A 19,786-nucleotide genomic window follows, 5' to 3' on the forward strand; every position below is an offset into this window, starting at 1 on the left:
GCTTCATCTCTTGCTTTACGTTTGTGTGGGAGCCCCGTCAAAAACCTGTCCATTATGCTAGCAGTGTCCAAGCATTCTTTTTTTTTTCTTTTCATACTGCGCCCCCCCCCCCAGGGGGCGGGCCCCACACTTTGGGAACCTCTGCTTTAGACAGACATCACATTGGGGAAACAGGTCAGAGAGGTAGGCTGATAGGCAAAAAAACAACGAAATTACACAAAATGAGGTGAGAGGAGGAGAAAAAACTCCACCCAGACTGAACTCCTAATGGGAGAACAGTTTGAGAACAGAAAGAAACACCTCAGCACAAAAAAGCACATGGCTGTTAATACACCATTGAAACACATGACAAGCAACATATGACAAGTAACTTCTCTGGGTCTTGACGAAGGCGGTCGCACTTTCTCCCTCTCCCTTCCCTTATCTTTCCTGCTTGGCTCTCTCATGTCTCTGTCTAGTCTTGTCTACTTCTCTCCCTCGAAGAGTCTCACAGTCTGTTCTCTAAAACCTAAGAGGAATTATGGATTTGATCAACTGGTCCCTGAATGCAATTGACACCCTCTTCTCGACGAGAAGCCTGGGTTCGGGAGAGCCCTTGTGTCCTGGAGGGATGTTCCCTGCTGGATACACAATGGACGAGTGGAAGGACTGGAGGGTCGTGTGCCTGGCGGGACTGTCGATCGAGGACATTGAAGACATCTACCTTTTTTGGAACCATGATAACAGGGTTCTTGCTGATCGGCGCTGGCTTTGCCCTGGCTTATCGAAGACTAAAGAAAGCAGAAACGGCTGTTCAAATCCCCACAAGGCTGCCCGCTATGTTGATTGGAACGATGGAGTGAGCTGTGGCTTCTCAAAATGGGCTCATTAGACGCAGTATCACTCTCTAGACGCAATATTTGCTTTTTCCTTCTTTTTCCCCCCTTTCTCTATTTTACATTATCAGACCAACTCCACTGAGCACTGCATTTGTTTGTTACCAACAGCAAGTTCCCAAGGCCAGTCAAAGAATTAGCATGTTGTCAAACTGGTCAAAAAACCCTTTAAATAGAAGAGAATCATACATAACCTATTTTATATGCTACAAGTGCAAATCAAAAATTTGACTTAATACACTTAATACATACATGTTAGTTTAGTAAAGAATATGGCCTCAGGAATAACATTAATAATAACTCATTCAGTAAAAGGACTAGATGTTACAATCCCTGATAATGCATTGGTTCAAATGGAGAAAGTCTTGAGGGATGGCTATTATGAGGAAAGGCAGCCCAGAAACTTTACCAGTGGGACATCGTTGTGTGCCTCAACTTCACAGGGTGTTTCGGTCTTTTATCCCAAGCTAGTCTGCCTTTTTTTTTTTTACCTTCCTTGGTTAGGTTTAGGGATTAGAGATCTGATCTTGATTATCATATTAAAATTTGGGACACATCGTCAGTAGTGGTTACTGCTTTCCAATTCACATGGCACGTTTAACTTACTTGGTATTAGCAGGTAAACATTACTGTTAAAAGATACAAACTAACACTCAAACACACATCCTTTTGTTACGGGTCCTTTAGCTGCCATACGTAAGAGATACATTTTGGCCAAAAGAGGGACCCAGGGTACCCATGCATATGATCCTCGTTTGAACTCGCCGACCTGGATAGACTCCACAGGAGTGCCCAGGGGAGTTCCTAATGAGTACAAGCTGGTAAGTCAGGTAGCTGCAGGATTGGAGAGTATATTTCTTTGGGTAACGCCTAATAGAAATGTTGGCCGCATTATGTTCATTACAACCTGCTGAGACTCTCTAACCAAACCAGGGACGCCATGATGGGGTTCGTGAGAACAATTGGGTCCGAGTTCACTGACGGGAGAGCAAAATCGAATTGTCTAAAACCATGCATGAGCACTCAGGTATCGAAAATCTGCTGGCGTCCTGGATGACATCTGTGTTTGGACAATGGAAAGGTGTGGCTATGTCAGTGATGTTTTCTTTGACTGTATTTTTGGGAATACTGGTCATCGCTAGTTGTTGTATCATTCCTTGTGTCAGAGGATTGTTGGTAAAGATAATGGCAAGGGTTGCGAACCCTGGCTGGGTTGAGGCATCTATTGGATGAACTTAGAACCCATAGAGTGGGGCAGGAGTGATGCAACATAAGGTGTGGTGACATTCCTTGTCGGAATGTCAGAAGAGGGAATGTGGGGATTCAGAAATTCTTTTATTCCTACTATATAATCTGCATTATTATGATTGCATTAAGAACATGTTTTACAGCATTGTTTATCAGTAATATTGTTTACAGGGTTCATATTGCATTGAATATGTTTGTCATCACATTCATTCTATTCACAGGTTTAGTTCATTTTATACACATTGCATATCTGTGCTAGTTTAGAGTTGATGTTCTATCCAAGAGGGTTTTAAGCTTCACTGGTGAGAGTGTCCAGGTGATACATGTTGAGGGAAGATGAGAACATAGCAGGTTAATTGCATGCATGCTTACAATACACATAAATCTAGTAGCAGGCCTGAGCGAGGGCCCAAGTGTCTTCTGCTTCTTATTTGAGACCTGCGCCAATTCAGTTTACTTAGTGATTGGTGACGAGGGTCCATTCCACTAGATTTCCACTAGAGAGGGACCCAGGAAAGGAGCAGAGACCACTTAAGCATGAAGTGTTTTCAAGTGGGAGCTGGCGTTTTATTACTGGACCACCTAGATGACATGAGGTTATCGTCTGATTTGCTGAGTCAGGGGACGGCTAGAGAGGGTCAGAGCGAAGGCAGTGGACCTGGGAATGGTGGTTTCGGGGCCCATGATGCCATTAATGGATCCAGAGGTGACAGAGTGGGTTGAAGAGTGACTCAACGGAGTGTGGTGACCCTGTTTGTGAACAGGGTCAAAAGAGGGAGTGTGGAATAAGGAATATTTTACTGCTACTTATACTTATTATTGGCATTATCATTGTATTAATTAACATTGCATTAAACCACATAACAAGCATTTGCAATAATACATATAATCAAGAAGCAGGCTTGAGTGAAGGCCTGAATGGATTCAGCTTCTTGTTGCATTTGAGTTTGCCTAGCAACAGGTGACGCAAAGAGGAGGACAAGTCCATGGGGACCTCAAAGGCCTGAGATCATCACCATATTTGGATGGATGCCAGAAAGGGGAACTTCTGTGTCTGCATTTATCTCTTAAAATTGCTCATTGTCTGTAAAATATGCAAATTATGTGCTTGTAAACGCATGAGGGGGCGTCATAATACCCTGATGTTATAAAAGCAATCTGAAGTGTATTTTTGGACGGGGATTTACAACTGATGGTTTCCAGTGTACGTCTCCCCACGCTGCGTGTATTCATTAAAATCAATTGTTTGATCGACCTCTTCTGGACCATCATTGTTTTACTCTCGTCCTCAATTTCGGACCCGTAACACTTTCAATATGCATCATCACTAAAACAGTTTTAAGTCACTCACAAACAATTGCACACAACCAACACCAAAATGCTTCCACTCGGGAGCATACACGTTAACAAAAGGAGCTAAAATCCCCTCACACTAGTTAAGTTATCAACTACAACTGTTGTTTCACATTAACTGGTGTTGCTGAGTGGCTGGTGTTGGTCAAACAGACCACTGTCGTAGACTTGCTTTTCAGAAGCTGTTACCGATAAACCAGGAAATTAATGGTTGATATTTTGACATTTGGTAGAAAAGTAAAAAGTTCTAATTTGCCTTTCATAAGCTCCAGTATTAAACATCATAAGTGCTTTAAAAGCCTTAACATAAATATGTCTCTGACAGCCTGGTGTGAATTCTTAAAACTAAGTCTTCACTTATCCCACGAAAACTAAAATTAAAATACAAAATTTTTCATAGTGGCATGAGAAAGGGATGAAAACCTAGAACACGTTATACAAGATGGAAAGTTTATTTTATTTGAAGATCTTCATCTGGTAAAAGGAAATTTGAGCATATTACTCCGGTTCTGGCCTCCCTACAGTGGCTTCCAATTGATTTTAGGATCCATTTTAAAATCCTTTTATTAGTTTTTTAATCCTTAAATGGTCTGGCACCTGTATACTTGTCCGATCTGCTGAAGTGATATGTCCCCTCTCGTTCACTCCAGTCAGCTGAGCAGCTGTTGCTCTCAGTCATTAAATCACGTTTGAAACTTAGAGGAGACCCAGCGTTCTCTATTGTGGCTCCGAAACTTTGGAATGATCTTCCTCTTCACATTAGGCAGTCTAACACATGGCAGTCGGCCATGTGTTGTTTTTAAAGTGCTATATAAATAAACTATGCTATGCTATCATCAAAATACAGAATCAGCAACAGTAAAATTCTTGAAATATTACTGAAATTTCATCATCTGCTTGATGGCAGCTCGAAGGGGGTGTGTGTGTGTGTGTGTGTGTGTGTGTGTGTGTGTGTGTGTGTGTGTGTGTGTGTGTGTGAGAGACTGGGTCTGGGGCCTGCTGAGCCCTCCTGTATGCTGCATGTTTGTTCTTCTTACATGTGTGGAAGTTGGCGATCAGAGATGGGCATTAATGCGTTACAAGTAATGTGTTACTGTAATTTGATTCGTTTTTTCAAGTAATGAGTAAAGTAAGGGATTACTATTACAAGAAAAGTAATTAGATTACTGTTACTTTCCCATAAGCACACTGCGTTACTACGTTACTAATCCGTGATTTTGTTTGTGAGAGTGTCTCATAACAATGACGTAATGTAAGCCCGTGCAACGTTCGTGGTAACAGACGTGTGCAGATCAACAATGGATAATATGGAGTGTGGGAGAGAGTACGACCATGCAGCATTTAAAGCATGAACGTACTGACCTTACTTTGAGTTTGATTCCATAAAAAGTGACAAAAACATTAGCATCTGCTGTACACTGCGTGGGAAGAAAATTTCTTTTTACAGCGAAAAAAACCCTAAACTTCTGAGCAAGCACAGAGCACGCTGCCACGGAAATGTGAAATTCACAGAGAAACCCCCGGATCCTCCCACTGACATGACGGCTGCAACACCGGGCAAACCTCCACCAGCCCCACTCCTGCAGGTGACAATTGATTTAAGAGCAACAGGACTCAGTGCCGCTGCATCTTTGGTTTTATTTATTTTCTGCTGTCTTTAACTTGCATGTATTTGAAAGAGTGTAAACACAAAAAATTATTTTATTTTATATGCTGGAATATGCAGAAAATAGGTTTCAGTGTTAAACAAATTTCTTCAAGTCAAAGACTCTTGCATATAATTTAATTTTTGCTTGATGCATAAAGTGAAAAGATTAAAACTAACAAAACAAGTTTTAAAAAAAGACTTTTTCATTTGATTACATTTAATATGATGAATTATACAGAAAAAGTTGAATTGGGCTGAAAGGTCTGTTGCTTTATTACCTATTCTGGTTGTGTATCATGTTTTTAAAAGGTAACTAAGTAAGTGAGTAACTAATTACTTTTGAAAATAAGTAATCAGTAAAGTAATGTGATTACTTTTTTGAGAAGTAATCAGTAATTAGTTACTAATTACTTTTTTCAAGTAACTAAACCAGCACTGTTGGCGATCATATTCTGTTTCCAAAAGCTGCCAGACATTGTTATTGTGCTGTTTACTCATCCTTGCTCTTTGTCTCTGAACCTCCTCCGTGTGTCAGTATCCTGTTAGCATTCCTCTGGATGAAGCTCCCTTGAAAACATCTCTACCAAATAAACTCAACTTTTAGAAGGATCTCACCTGCCTGCCCACTCTCCACCCCTTCACATCCTATCAGCCCATTGCTCCTCTTCATGAATCCCTGTCCTCTACTCATTTGGCTCATGGCTCATGGCTCATGGTCATTTGGCTCATGTTAATAAATCTCTTAAACTTGCCTCTGAGTATTGCATCTGCTTTTACTGCTGCTACTTCTCTTTAACCTTGTAAAACAAGGAAGCAACCTATGGAACACGCGAAGTCCTGATTTCTTCTATCTGAAACAGTCAATGTATCTCAAAAGGAGAAAGGGAAGTAGTGCATGCTCCCATATTGACAAATTGAAAAATGTCTATCCTATCTATGTAGGGCTGAACAGAAGCTAATGAATAAATTTTGAGATCTGAGAGTAGTAACTCTGATATCTTTTGTTGTTTGCTGAAAGTACTTAGTTACTCATTTGCTTACTTACTTACTTACACTGGACATATTGAGACCTGGTAGCAGTTTAGAAGGAGTAAGAAGCCCTTTTTGTTGAAACCCTTTTTCTCATGTTTATTGGTTGGGAGAGAGTTGCCATTTCTTTCCGTTTTATATATAGAATAAGGATCATTATGTATGTATCAGTATGACTGTGCAATGACAATAAAGAGTTATCTGATCTTATTGTTAGTGTCATGGTCCTGGGTCTTTTTGACCCAGTGTTTTGAGTTCTCTTTTATTTTTTTGTCATTTGGTGTTACTTTATTATTATAGCACTAGGAATAAATATTACGGGAAGGATTCTGGATCAGCCCCATGATGCAATCTTGTGGCCATAGTATATGCAGTATTCTGGAGAAGGTATAAAATGTCACTGTGTGTGTTTTATGTGTATAGATTTTTTTTTTTTAAATTATTACTTATTATATAACATTGTCCAGACATGCCCTCTAAGGACATGAGGAGGAACGAGTGACAAAAGGAGCTGTGTGAGGCTGCTAAAGGCAGTGGATCCCTCACAGAGCTGGATTAAAAAGAGCACAGGTACTATTACACATGTACCAGTTGTTGCATTGCAGACGTATTTAAGTATAAAAACAATAATAAACACAAAGTTTTGGTTAATAATCCATAATATTTTTCTATCATTACTTTATTATGGATTAGGTGCAAGAGTTGTTAAAATGTATAATTAAATAATAGATTAATGCAATCACAAATTGTGCCTTGGACAGCAAGTGGAGAGTGATGAGGAGATGGAAGGAGGAAGAGAGACAAAGAGTGATTCACAGGCAGAGCTAAGTTTGTTTCCCACAGTTTTGTTGCCTTATGGTTCCAAGTGCTGTCACCAATCTTTGCATTTTATTATTATCTCATAACACTTGTTTAATCAGCTACCATCTCTCCTGTGGACTTCTTAATGTCTACAATCTCAAATCAACACAGCCCTGCCCTCCAGCACTATCAGGAGCAAGAGCAGAAGCAACCCCCCAAACAGCAACATTGTACCCCATCTGGTAAAAAATAGGCTACGTTTGCTTTGCATTGTGCCCACCTGATGACAGTGATATAGTATGATGTGATTCCATATTAGATTCTTGATGGACGTGAGTTGTTGTTCTTCAGCCTGGTTCTATGTGCCCTTTTTAGCTGTGAGCACCCGCCCCTTTAAACATCTCTGCACTGCCCTGACTAAATGTATATATAAACTGTCTCTATGGTTTACAGTCTGAGTCTGACAAGCTGTCAGCTGTTCATTTCTACTATTTGAACTGTTAAAAGAAACAGAAACTATTCATTTAGCAGATTAACATAAAGAATTGAGAGGCATCCAGTTATTGATATTTATATTATTTAGATAAAGGTTTGAACAGAAAAACAATTAAACACACAGCCTCTCCCCGCTTCCTGGAATGAATCACAGCATGAAAACCCTTCCTCTTCTTCCTGCTCTCTACCTAAGCACCTCCTGTCTGTGCATATCTTTCTGTGTTCCCTCCCCTTTAGATCTGCACTTTGAAGATGGGTGTAACCAACACGTGTTAGAGCTGGCAGGCCCCATTCTCAGCAGAAACATATGTTGTTCAGATCAGAGGTCAGACTAGTTTCAATAATAAGGAAGTGAAACTCACACAGTCACTGACACTGAGAGGAGAAATGGCGCAGAAAGGAGTTCAGCTGGACCGAGAAACCTTCTCTTGTTCGATCTGTTTGGATCTACTGAAGGATCCGGTGACTATTCCCTGTGGACACAGCTACTGCATGAACTGTATTAAAAGCTTCTGGGATGAAGAGGACAAGAAAAAAATTTACAGCTGCCCTCAGTGCCGGAGAAACTTCACATCGAGGCCTCTGCTGGAAAAAAACACCATGTTAGCAGTTTTAGTGGAGGAGCTGAAGAAGACTGGACTCCAAGCTGCTCCTGCTGATCACTGCTATGCTGGACCTGAAGATGTGGCCTGTGATTTCTGCACTGGAAGAAAAATGAAAGCCTTCAAGTCCTGTTTATTCTGTCTGGCATCTTACTGTGAGAAGCACCTTCAGCCTCATTATGATGTGGCTCCATTAAAGAAACACAAGCTGGTGGAGCCCTCCAAGAAGCTCCAGGAGAACATCTGCTTTCGACATGATGAGGTGATGAAGATGTTCTGCCGTACTGATCAGCAGAGTATCTGTTATCTCTGCCCTGTGGATGAACATAAAGGCCACGACACAGTCTCAGCTGCAGCAGAAAGGACTGAGAGGCAGAGAGAGCTGGAGGTGAGTCGACAAAACATCCAGCAGAGAATCCAGGACAGAGAGAAAGATGTGAAGCTGCTTCAACAGGAGGTGGAGGCCATCAATCAGTCTGCTGATCAAACAGTGGAGCACAGTGAGAAGATCTTCACTGAGCTGATCCATCTCATCCAGAAAAGAAGCTCTGATGTGAAGCAGCAGATCAGATCCCAGCAGGAAACTGAAGTGAGTCGAGTCAAAGAGCTTGAGGAGAAGCTGGAGCAGGAGATCACTGAGCTGAAGAGGAAAGGTGCTGAGCTGAAGCAGCTCTCACACACAGAGGATCACATCCAGTTTCTACACAACTACCCCTCACTGTCAGCACTCAGTGAGTCTACAGACTCATCCAGCATCAATATCCGTCCTCTGAGCTACTTTGAGGATGTGACAGCAGCTGTGTCAGAGGTCAGAGATAAACTACAGGACATTCTGAGAGAGGAATGGACAAACATCTCACTGACAGTCACTGAAGTGGATGTTTTACTGTCAGATCCACCAGAGCCAAAGACCAGAGCTGGATTCTTAAAATATTCATGTGAAATCTCACTGGATCCAAACACAGCAAACAAACGTGTGTTATTATCAGAGGGGAACAGAAAAGCAACACGCCTGTGTCAACAACAGTCTTATTCTGATCATCCAGACAGATTCACTTATTGGATGCAGGTCCTGAGTAGAGAGAGTCTGAGTCGACGTTGCTACTGGGAGGTGGAGTGGAGTGGGGGATCGGGTTATGTAGCAGTTGGATACAAGAATATCAGCAGAGCAGGGAGTCGGACAGAATGTAATTTTGGACGTAATGACAAATCTTGGGCATTAAATTGTGACAACAACAGTTATACATTTTGGTACAACAACATCCAAACTCCTGTCTCAGGTCCTCGTTCCTCCAGAGTAGGAGTGTACCTGGATCACAGAGCAGGTATTTTGTCCTTCTACAGCGTCTCTGAAACCATGACTCTCCTCCACAGAGTCCAGACCACATTCACTCAGCCGCTCTATGCTGGACTTAGGCTTGGAGAGACTGCTGAGTTCATTAAACTGAAGTAGACTGAAGTCTTTCATATTGTTGTGGGTTCAAATCTGTATTTTAGTTTCCATTTTATTTTCTCTGAATCATTGTTTTGACATTTCTGAAATAAATATAAACACAATAAATCAAATTTGAAAAAAGTTTTTTCTTCTACATTGATTCCAGGATCTCACTCAAAATTGGTGGAGAAAATGTGAATCTCAATGACTAACTGAAATAGTCCTCCTGAAACACTGCAAAGTTAGGAGTTCATATTTTCAACTTTCTTCAAATGGCGTCATAAAATAGAAAGAAGTCTCTTTGCTTTACTTGATTTTGACAACAAAGACAGTTTTGATGTAATGATTCATCACAGGCAAAGTTACTCCACATTTTTAAGCACTGAACAAATGACTTTTCTTTGATGTGTCTCATTTGGAGAAGTAGCAGAAAATAGATATGGCAATAAATAAATAGATGCGTGAAAGCTTCAAGGCATTTCTTGTTTCCAGTCTTTCAACAGATTGAATTACATTTTTTTAACCATTTAAAAAAATCTTTTTTTTAAATGCAAGAAAAGTTGGATAGTATTAAAATGATCTGCACTAACAAATATCAAACTTGATAATAATAAAAGCGTTATTGCACATGAATTCCACGTGTTTGTTCTCCATAAAAACACCAAACTGAACCATATCTCATTCTAACACAGGTATTAAAATTCTTCAGTGCTAACCATTCATGGACACCATCCCGATGGGGTTTAATGATACAGCATGTAAAGAAAAGACGTTGGTAAGTTTAAATATAGTTTAAATATTTAAATATTAAATATTAATGTGTTATTATACAACTTATTATATGCCTTTTATTTTTAAAGTACATTTAGAAAACTTGGAATTCTTCTCATTGATCAACATACCAATGAAAGGGAGTATTCACCCAGTGTTTAACTTAAAATGTGTCCAAATATTTAAACTATATTTAAATATTTAAATATAGTTTGACAAAAAGGTACATACACTACTGTCCAGTTTAAATGTTCATCTAAAAATCAGCACACAGATAAATATCATTAGTTGTCTTAAAATTAACTTTCATTTTGGGCAATACAGGAAATTATAGATCTGGTTCAAACTTTCATAGTTTGCACATTTTTGTAGCATGAAGAGGAAAACAAACTTTTTTAACTAGTAAGACTTTGTTATTATGTTTACTATCAAAGAAGTTGTGAGCATTAGTTCTCAATCTAGGAAATGGAGTTGTTACAGCAGAAACCTGGAACATTACTTTTACCAGATTTATTAAAGCTACCAGAATAACTATGAAAACAATTTTAAAAAGTTTGAATGAGTAATTACACATATATTTTATTATAAATACAGAATAACCTAAACTATAACAAATATGCACAGTGATGCGCAGGCACACAGCAGGCTCCGGTGGCTCAAGCTGGGGCTGTGCCTCTGGCTCAGTAGGAGAAGGACCCACAGGTTTGGTCCCTCATACAGGCGGAGGCATCCTTAGAAACATTGTCAATAGGTTCTTTTCTAATTTTGTTCCAAGTCTCACAGAATTAATTGAGACAGAACAGTCAATGACAGGCTCAGGGACAACACTTTCACTCATATTTAGTCCAGAAATGTTCACGTCACATTTTCTATACTAAACTCACACAACCTCTGGAGGAATTGGCCAGTTTAGAAACACCAACGTAGAACAGAAAAGCCCTTTGTTGTCATTGTACATGCACAACTAAATTGTAGCTTGACAGTTATACAGTTATACAATCATACAACTATTATACAACTTCACAGTTATACAGTTCAAAAAAGTTATTTTTGGACTTTAAACTCACAAAATCAGAATTTAAATAAACATTGGGAACACTGGCAGGTTCAGGAATAAAATAATCTGTCCTTAATTCGGCAAGGAAACAGAAAGCACAGACACAGAAAGCACTGCCCACTCAGAGTGACACCGAAAACCAAGTTCATGCCGAGGGGTCTGGAAGCAAACACAAACACAGGACTTCCTGTGCAGCAAACTGTGAATTTATTTATAGTGATTAACAATGATGACAAGAGCAAACAATCCTCTGTGTGTGAGTTTTTTCTTCTTGTGCTTGCTTCTTGTTCCCGTGCTGCAACTTCTCGAGTGTCCTTGGTGAGTTTCCTTCCCCCTCATGGTGTCTATGTACAGAGTGCTCAACTCCCTTAACTCGTGTCCACAACACTCTAGAAAAACAACAAGCATCTGATAAGTACACTCCACTTCTCAACTCCAAAAACACTGTCACACAAAACTAACTGATTTCTCTCAACAATCCAGCATCGACTGCAGCTCAGCTACTCTGTTAATTAGCCCTCCAGACGAGGCTGACAGGTGCATGTAATTATCCCTCAGGTGCGGCTGGCTCCACTGCAGGGAAAAACTCTCTGGGCCTGACGTCACAGGAAACCCCGGACACCGCCACACACACACACACACACACACACACACACACACACACACACACACACACACACACACACACACACACACACACACACACTCGTACAGATGGAAACGAAGGAATGGGAGAGAACAACAACAAACATATGACAGCAAGGCACGTTAAACAGACACATGGGCAGGCCGACCAGCGAGGACTGCCTGCTCAAGATAACCCCCGAAATATAAATAAGTCCACAAAAAACTCATGACCCCATGACAGTTCATGCATTTATTACTTCTAGGCTGGACTACTGTAATTCATTATTATCGGTTTTCAGTTTGTGGTGCTTTAATGTGCCCTGCAGGGGTCAAATTTGTGTGTGTTGATCATCTATACAGCAGCTTTTAGTCAGTATGGTTAAACCGAGGGTGACATACTTTCTTCACAAGACAAAGTGCTGCATGAATTTAACCGTGACAACAAAATATCTTGTTTTTTCTCAAGCTGCCTTTTCCTTTTATGTGAAACAAAGTTCTGGGCTCTCTTTTTACCCCCACTAAGATTTAACTGTGAAAAACAGATTCAATACAAAGCAGTAGAGGGCAGTAAAAGACCAATTTAGCTGGTCCTCTATGTTGTCTTCTTTATCAGAGTGAGGTTCTTGTGGAAGAACACATTGTACCTGTTGTGCTTTGCATAATAAAAATATAGCTTTTCTCTTAATATTGTCTTTAGGCCCCGTGCTGTTCAAGAAAATAAAACAAAAATGTGAACTTATAGTATTCACAATATACAGTAACACCCTAACAGTAACTCAGCTCGCTAAAGTGGCTTGGATAGGAAGGTAGTTCTCATACTGGCCAGTCTAAACAAAGCTATTCAGTTTAATTTGACTAATGAAAAGAGTCACAACATAATCTGTGTGTCATGGTCCTGTCATGGTCGGGGTGGGGGTGGGGGCATACAGAAAGTATGTCTGCCCATGAAGACCATCCCTTACCACAACAGGTTAAAAAAGTTCCTCTATGACTCTTGTGTTTTAACAAAGTTATTCCACATGAGCTTGATTTCAGAGAAAGATGCTGACAGTCTGCAATCCTACAGTCAGAGTCTACTGACTGTAGCTGTCAACAGTGAACTTTTACTCTACACATTTTGTGTGTGCTAATCCCATTTGCATCAGTATTAATCAGTGTAGTTACTGTTGTAGGGTGTAGGGTGCTGTTGGTCTCATACTGCATCCTGTATACTTTCTGTACAAGATGAAGAGCTGCATAGATTTAACTGTGACAACAAGGTTTAGGTCCCTCCTGTGTAAAATACAGTTTTGGGCTTTCTACAGTCACATCCATGAGATGAGCTTGATTATAATTAGGTTTAACTGTCAAAAAATAAACTTCAGAAAAGAAATTATGATTTGTCATTTTGTGTTGTACTGTGTTGCTTTCATTGTCAAAAGAAGGTTCTTTGTTGTGCTTTTGGTTTGTTTTTCTATGTAAAAACTGAAAATGTAGGGTAAAAATGCATAATATACAAGTGTTAAAAAAGCCCTGTTTTATCAGCTCAGTTCCTGAAGTGGTCACTAATGTGTCTGTACATCTGCTGTATTTGAATTATTGCAAGGAACAGAAACATTTTATTTAGCAGATATAAAGTAGAAACTAAGAATTGAGAATTTAATTTTTAAAAAATCTGTTACAAAAGATTTTGACAGAAAAGGGGAATAACATACAGTCTCCGTCCCTCAAATCCATCCCCTTCCTTGAATGAGTCACAGCCCTCCCTGATAGCCCTCCCTCTTCTTCTTACTCCCTACATCAGCACTTCCTCTCTGTCTAAATGTTTCCTTGTTCCCTCCCCTTCAGATCTGCATTTTAAAGATGGGTGTAACATGTGGTGATGTATAAGAGCTGACCAGTCCCATTCACAGCAAACCTTATGTTTAAATCATAGCTCAGATTAATTTGAATTGTAAGGAAACTCACAACCATACAATCACCCTCACTAACAGTTAGAGAAAAAATGACACAGAAAGGAGTTCAGCTGGACCGAGAAAGCTTCTCTTGTTCAATCTGTTTGGATCTACTGAAGGAGCCAGTGACTATTCCCTGTGGACACAGCTACTGCATGAACTGTATTAATGGCTTTTGGGATGGAGAGGAGGAGAAGAAAATCTACAGCTGCCCTCAGTGTAGACAAACTTTCACACCGAGGCCTGTCCTGGTGAAAAACACCATGTTAGCAGTTTTAGTGGAGCAGCTGAAGAAGACTGGACTCCAAGCTGCTCCTGCTGATCACTGCTATGCTGGACCTGAAGATGTGGCCTGTGATGTCTGCACTGGAAGAAAAATAAAAGCCTTCAAGTCCTGTTTAGTCTGTCTGGCATCTTACTGTGAGAAACACCTTCAGCCTCATTATGATTCACCTACATTCAAGAAACACAAGCTGGTGGAGCCCTCCAAGAAGCTCCAGGAGAACATCTGCTCTCGTCATAATGAGGTGATGAAGATGTTCTGTCGTACTGATCAGCAGAGTATCTGTTATCTCTGTCCTGTGGATGAACATAAAGGCCACGACACAGTCTCAGCTGCAGCAGAAAGGACTGAGAGGCAGAGAGAGCTGGAGGTGAGTCGACAAAACATCCAGCAGAGAATCCAGGACAGAGAGAAAGATGTGAAGCTGCTTCAACAGGAGGTGGAGGCCATCAATCAGTCTGCTGATCAAACAGTGGAGCACAGTGAGAAGATCTTCACTGAGCTGATCCATCTCATCCAGAAAAGAAGCTCTGATGTGAAGCAGCAGATCAGATCCCAGCAGGAAACTGAAGTGAGTCGAGTCAAAGAGCTTGAGGAGAAGCTGGAGCAGGAGATCACTGAGCTGAAGAGGAAAGATGCTGAGCTGAAGCAGCTCTCACACACAGAGGATCACATCCAGTTTCTACACAACTACCCCTCACTGTCAGCACTCAGTGAGTCTACAGACTCATCCAGCATCAATATCCGTCCTCTGAGCTACTTTGAGGATGTGACAGCAGCTGTGTCAGAGGTCAGAGATAAACTACAGGACATTCTGAGAGAGAAACGGACAAACATTTCACTGACAGTCACTGAAGTGGATGTTTTATTGTCACGACCAGAGGCAAAGACCAGAGCTGGATTCTTAAAATATTCATGTGAAATCACACTGGATCCAAACACGGTACACAGAAATCTGGTATTATCAGAAGGGCACAGAAAATCAGCGTTTGTTTTTCAAGATCAGTCTTATTCTGATCATCCAGATAGATTCACTGGATATGAACAGGTCCTGAGTAGAGAGAGTCTGACTGGACGTTGTTACTGGGAGGTGGAGTGGAGCGGCATAGGAGTGTATATAGCAGTTGCATACAAGGTTATCAGGAGAGCAGGGACTGTAAATGAATGTATGTTTGGACGTAATGACAAATCTTGGGCATTAGATTGCAACAAAAACAGTTATAGGTTTTGGCACAACAACATCCAAACTCGTGTCTCAGGTCCTCGTTCCTCCAGAGTAGGAGTGTACCTGGATCACAGAGCAGGTATTTTGTCCTTCTACAGCGTCTCTGAAACCATGACTCTCCTCCACAGAGTCCAGACCACTTTCACTCAGCCACTCTATGCTGGACTTTGGCTTTACACAGATGACTGGTTGATTTTTAAAACAATTGCTGAATTCGTTAAACTGAAATAGACTGAAGTCTTTCATATTACTGTGGGCTTAAATCTGTATTTTAGCTTCATTTTATTATCTCTTGATCATTGTTGTAGTTTTATTTACAAAAATATTTCTCCACTGTTGTTTCTCTCCCACTTCATAAACCTTAACAGAGACATCAGCACATCTTCCTTTTTCAGATAGATTTTGTCATCCCCACGCCCCCATCCCAAATCAACAAACAAATTATGATGAACAAAACTCTAATTATCATTATAATAATCCATTTATAGATCATTCATTATGTTCAATATGTAATGTGTGAAAAAACTGAAGATATTTAGCATAAATAAAACTTTGAACAAAGTCTGTTCTTCTGTCTTCATTCCAAACTCTCACTCAAATCATGTAATGAAATGTTAGACTAATCTGAGAGAATAACTGCAGTAGTTTTCCTTCTGAAATGCTACAAAGTTTATGTTTAGAGCAGAAGAATCTTCATTCAGCTCTGTGACCTTTCAGCTGTCTTAAATAAAACAACTCCATTAAAGAGAAATTAGCCATGTTTTCTTTTACTTAATGATTTTCACAAGACAGGATTTTTGATGTATTCAATTATCACATGTGAGGTTTTTGCATTCCTTCCTGCACATTGACAACTGAAGCCTGAAAACTCTTCACAATTCACAATACAATACAAGAGGGCACCGTCATCCTCATAAAAAAGATGTAGATGTTCAAATGTTCTGGTCTTTTAGGTTCTGTTAGCAGGAAGTTCATGTTGAACTCAGCGTGTTTGATTTTACTTCAAACTGATACTTTAGTCTGAGCACCATTCTTTACAGCTATCAAGGAAATATCAATACTTTTCTGTGATGATGAAAATAAAAAACCTGTGTGAGTGTGACATACATAAGTATGTGTTGATGGTGTGCTCCAACTATGCTCCCATTCCATTATCAATATCACTTATCGATTCTCATTGGCTCCACTTTGAGAGTCACCACCATCTCTAAGCAGCATATCAAAGACATTACATCCATGCTAATTAACTGCATGCTGGGAGGTCAAATGTTTTTACATGCTGGAGGTATTTCCCCCTCTTTGTTGTGATCAGTGTTGGGGTCATTACTCAAAAAAGTAAAGTAAAAAAGTTATTACACATATTACACAGAAAACTTTTCTTAAAAGAAATGCAGTACGTTACTTAATCAGAGCCAGGAGAAACACATTTGTTATACCACTCGTTAAGTTACTTTCATGTTACTCTGTAAAATGATCTGAAACACACTGTCTCATAATTACCAATTAACATATGAACCTACAGGCTACAGCCCCACACACCAACACAAATCCCTATCCTAATGAGGACACGTGATCTTTATCTTAGTCTTTAAGTATGAACACAAAGCGTACAACACAAATCAAAGATGAAAACCAGCACAAAGAGACTTTAAAGAGATCACCACAGTGAGTCTACTGTAGAAACATGAACAAGTAGAAACGGAAGCTGCAGCCTGACTGCTCATCAGTTTGTTACCTGTTGAAGTGGCTTCACCACAAATGACAGCTCATTATTTCACGATGCTGGGCTGGGGTGAGTATTTACTCTGATAGTAACCTCTAGTAACCACTGATCCACCTCAGTTATATGCTCTTTCGCTAGCTAGCTAACATAAACTAGCCATCCATTTTCTTGGAGTTGTCCCAAGTGGAGCACCCTCAAGCACCCCCTCCTACCCACCTCTCACCAAGGGCAGCTTTAGACTGTGAGTCCAGCCACTCTTCAGGAGACTGGTGCCAGAGTCCAAGCCATGTGTTGAGGTGAGCCCGACTGCATCTAGTGGGTACCTCTCAACCTCACACACTTGCTCACACTCCTTCCCCACCAGAGAAGGGACATTCCATCCCCCAGTCGCTATTCTTGGTAGCCGGGGATCAGTCGCCCAGGGTCTCTGCTCTTGGCTGCCGCCCACCACACTAACGTAAACTAAAAGCATAAACTTTGTACCAGAGGTGTTAAACATGCTCTAAAAAGGTTAACTTTAAACACTTTTTACTTGAATCCCGCTACACAGTGTTAAATTGATGCCAGTTTTTACCCCTTAACTGTTAAAGTCTGATGGGGTATTGTTGTCACCCCCAGGGTGGCATACATACCCAAGTCTGTGAATGCGATAACTCAAGAATGAGGCGTAGTAGGAATATGAAATTAATATTATAGGTGCATCTACTGAAAATCTCTGACAAGTTTGAATCTCGGTGACCATGACCCCAAGGTCTGAATCCAGATTCTGGCTACGGCAGTTGGATGGTAGGGTCAAAGTGTGGAGAAGATGCAGGAAACACCATGCTGGTTGCTTTACTGATAGGGTAACAGCTTTCAGGGGAGGTTGCATGTGTTGTGTTGTGTTTCCTTACTGGAAAACCTAAGCTTGTCATCACTGAGCGATAGACCCCAGAACGTCAGGATGGGCGAGTACACCTCCCCCATCCTCATTCAGAATATATGCATCCCACAGGGGTATGTCCTCAGTCCCCTCTTATACTCACTTTTCACCCATGACTGTTCTCCAGTTCCCACCAGTAACACCATTATTAAATATGCTGACAACACCACCATCATATTACTAATTGACAACAACAGTGACTCAGCCTACAAAGAGGAGGTTCAGCATCTGAAGCGATGGTGTGACAACAACAATCTACGTCTGAACACAGCGAAGACCAAGGAGACGGTAATTGACTTCAGGAGAACAAAGCGATTGGAGCACTTCGCCCTATACATAGACGGGGAAGAAGTAGAAAGGGTAGAAAACTTTAAGTTCCCTGGAGTCCACATCTCGGCTGACCTTACCTGGTCCACAAACATTTCCCAGCAGGTAGGAAAAGCACAACGAAGAATGTCCTTTCTCATGAAGCTGCGTCAAGCCCAAATACCCCAAAGAATGCTAATTAACGTCTTCAGCTCTACCATCAAGCGCCTTCTAACATACTGCTGTACACTCTGGTTCAACTGGTGTACTGTGGAGGACAAGAGTGAACTGCAGCAGGTAATAAGGGCGGCAGAGCGGGCAATTAGCGCTTCACTGACTCCCCACAGAAACATTTATACTGGCAGACTTCAGCAGAGAGCCAGTATCATCATCAAGGACCCCTCAAACCCTGGACACTCACTTCCCCCCACCTTCCTTCCGGTAAACACTACAGGTTGATCAGGTCAAAGACAAGTAGACTCAATAGAAGCCTCTCACCACAGACTGTCAAGCACGCCCTACGTCCTCCCTGATTGAAGGTTAACTCTGCTGTTAACACTCATGGACACTTGCACTGTACTTATTTATAAACAGTATTCATTACAGTATTTACTTATAAACAGTATTCATTACAGTATAATACAACCAACATTACTATTTCTATTTATATAACTGTATGTTTTTTACAGTAGCAACCAGCATTCCTATCCCTTACTCAATGTGCAATACCACTGGTCACATCGCACCTTATACTGCACTGATCACTACTCCTTACACTGTGCCTGCAGATATATTTATATATTTTGTTTCTGTATAACTTGTGCATATCCTTTTGTGTAGATACTTATGTTATTGTGCATTACATACATTCCCTGTGTAGGTACTTCTTAAACTTATTTTATCTTTATTCATCTTATTCTCTTATCTGAAGAATGTGAATGTAAAAACCTACAAGCTGTTTCATTGTTCTGGTAACAGTGACAATAAAGATCAAAGTCAAAGTCAAAGTCAGTTTTATTTGTCAATTTCTTCAAATGTACTTGCCATACAAAGGAATTGAAATTACGTTTCACACTGTCCCATGCGTGGACATTGACAACAATAAAGTGCAGATGCACGACAAAAACAGTCCTAACAATAAGGTAATATTAAAAAAAAAAAAAAAAAGTGCAGGTAAACTTAAGGCATTATAGGTAACATACAGGATATAACAAGACAAGACCTAACATATAATAAAGTGTTCCAACAGTGTGCCCTGGAAAGTAGTATACTAGTCTACTTGAGGTAGTCCCAGGTTGTGGTTGATCTAGCTTATCTTAGATATCAAAATGAGATTCTGCAGCCAGTAGCAATCCCATATCTCCACAGTCTGGGACCAAACTCTGTCCTCCAAGCTGTCAATGCTCACCCCCACAGCATGAGATTTATCAGAGACTACCTGGAGGGGAGTGC

The 19,786-nt window shown here is 40.5% G+C and overlaps 2 protein-coding genes across 2 annotated transcripts; both read left to right on the plus strand.

Moving 5' to 3' along the window:
* The first annotated feature begins 7,808 nt into the window (after positions 1–7,808).
* On the plus strand, positions 7,809–10,104 carry LOC120434269 (tripartite motif-containing protein 16-like). The gene has a single exon (XM_039602051.1). The coding sequence runs from the start codon at positions 7,837–7,839 to the stop codon at positions 9,502–9,504; it is 1,668 nt and encodes a 555-aa protein (XP_039457985.1). The 5' UTR covers positions 7,809–7,836; the 3' UTR covers positions 9,505–10,104.
* Positions 10,105–13,024: 2,920 nt separating this feature from the next.
* On the plus strand, positions 13,025–15,928 carry LOC116311756 (tripartite motif-containing protein 16-like). The gene has a single exon (XM_039602042.1). It carries the CDS (start codon positions 13,926–13,928, stop codon positions 15,612–15,614), a length of 1,689 nt encoding a protein of 562 aa, XP_039457976.1. The 5' UTR covers positions 13,025–13,925; the 3' UTR covers positions 15,615–15,928.
* The last annotated feature ends 3,858 nt before the right edge of the window (positions 15,929–19,786 follow it).

Source organism: Oreochromis aureus, linkage group 18, assembly GCF_013358895.1.
Source record: "Oreochromis aureus strain Israel breed Guangdong linkage group 18, ZZ_aureus, whole genome shotgun sequence".
Classification (NCBI taxonomy): domain Eukaryota; kingdom Metazoa; phylum Chordata; class Actinopteri; order Cichliformes; family Cichlidae; genus Oreochromis; species Oreochromis aureus.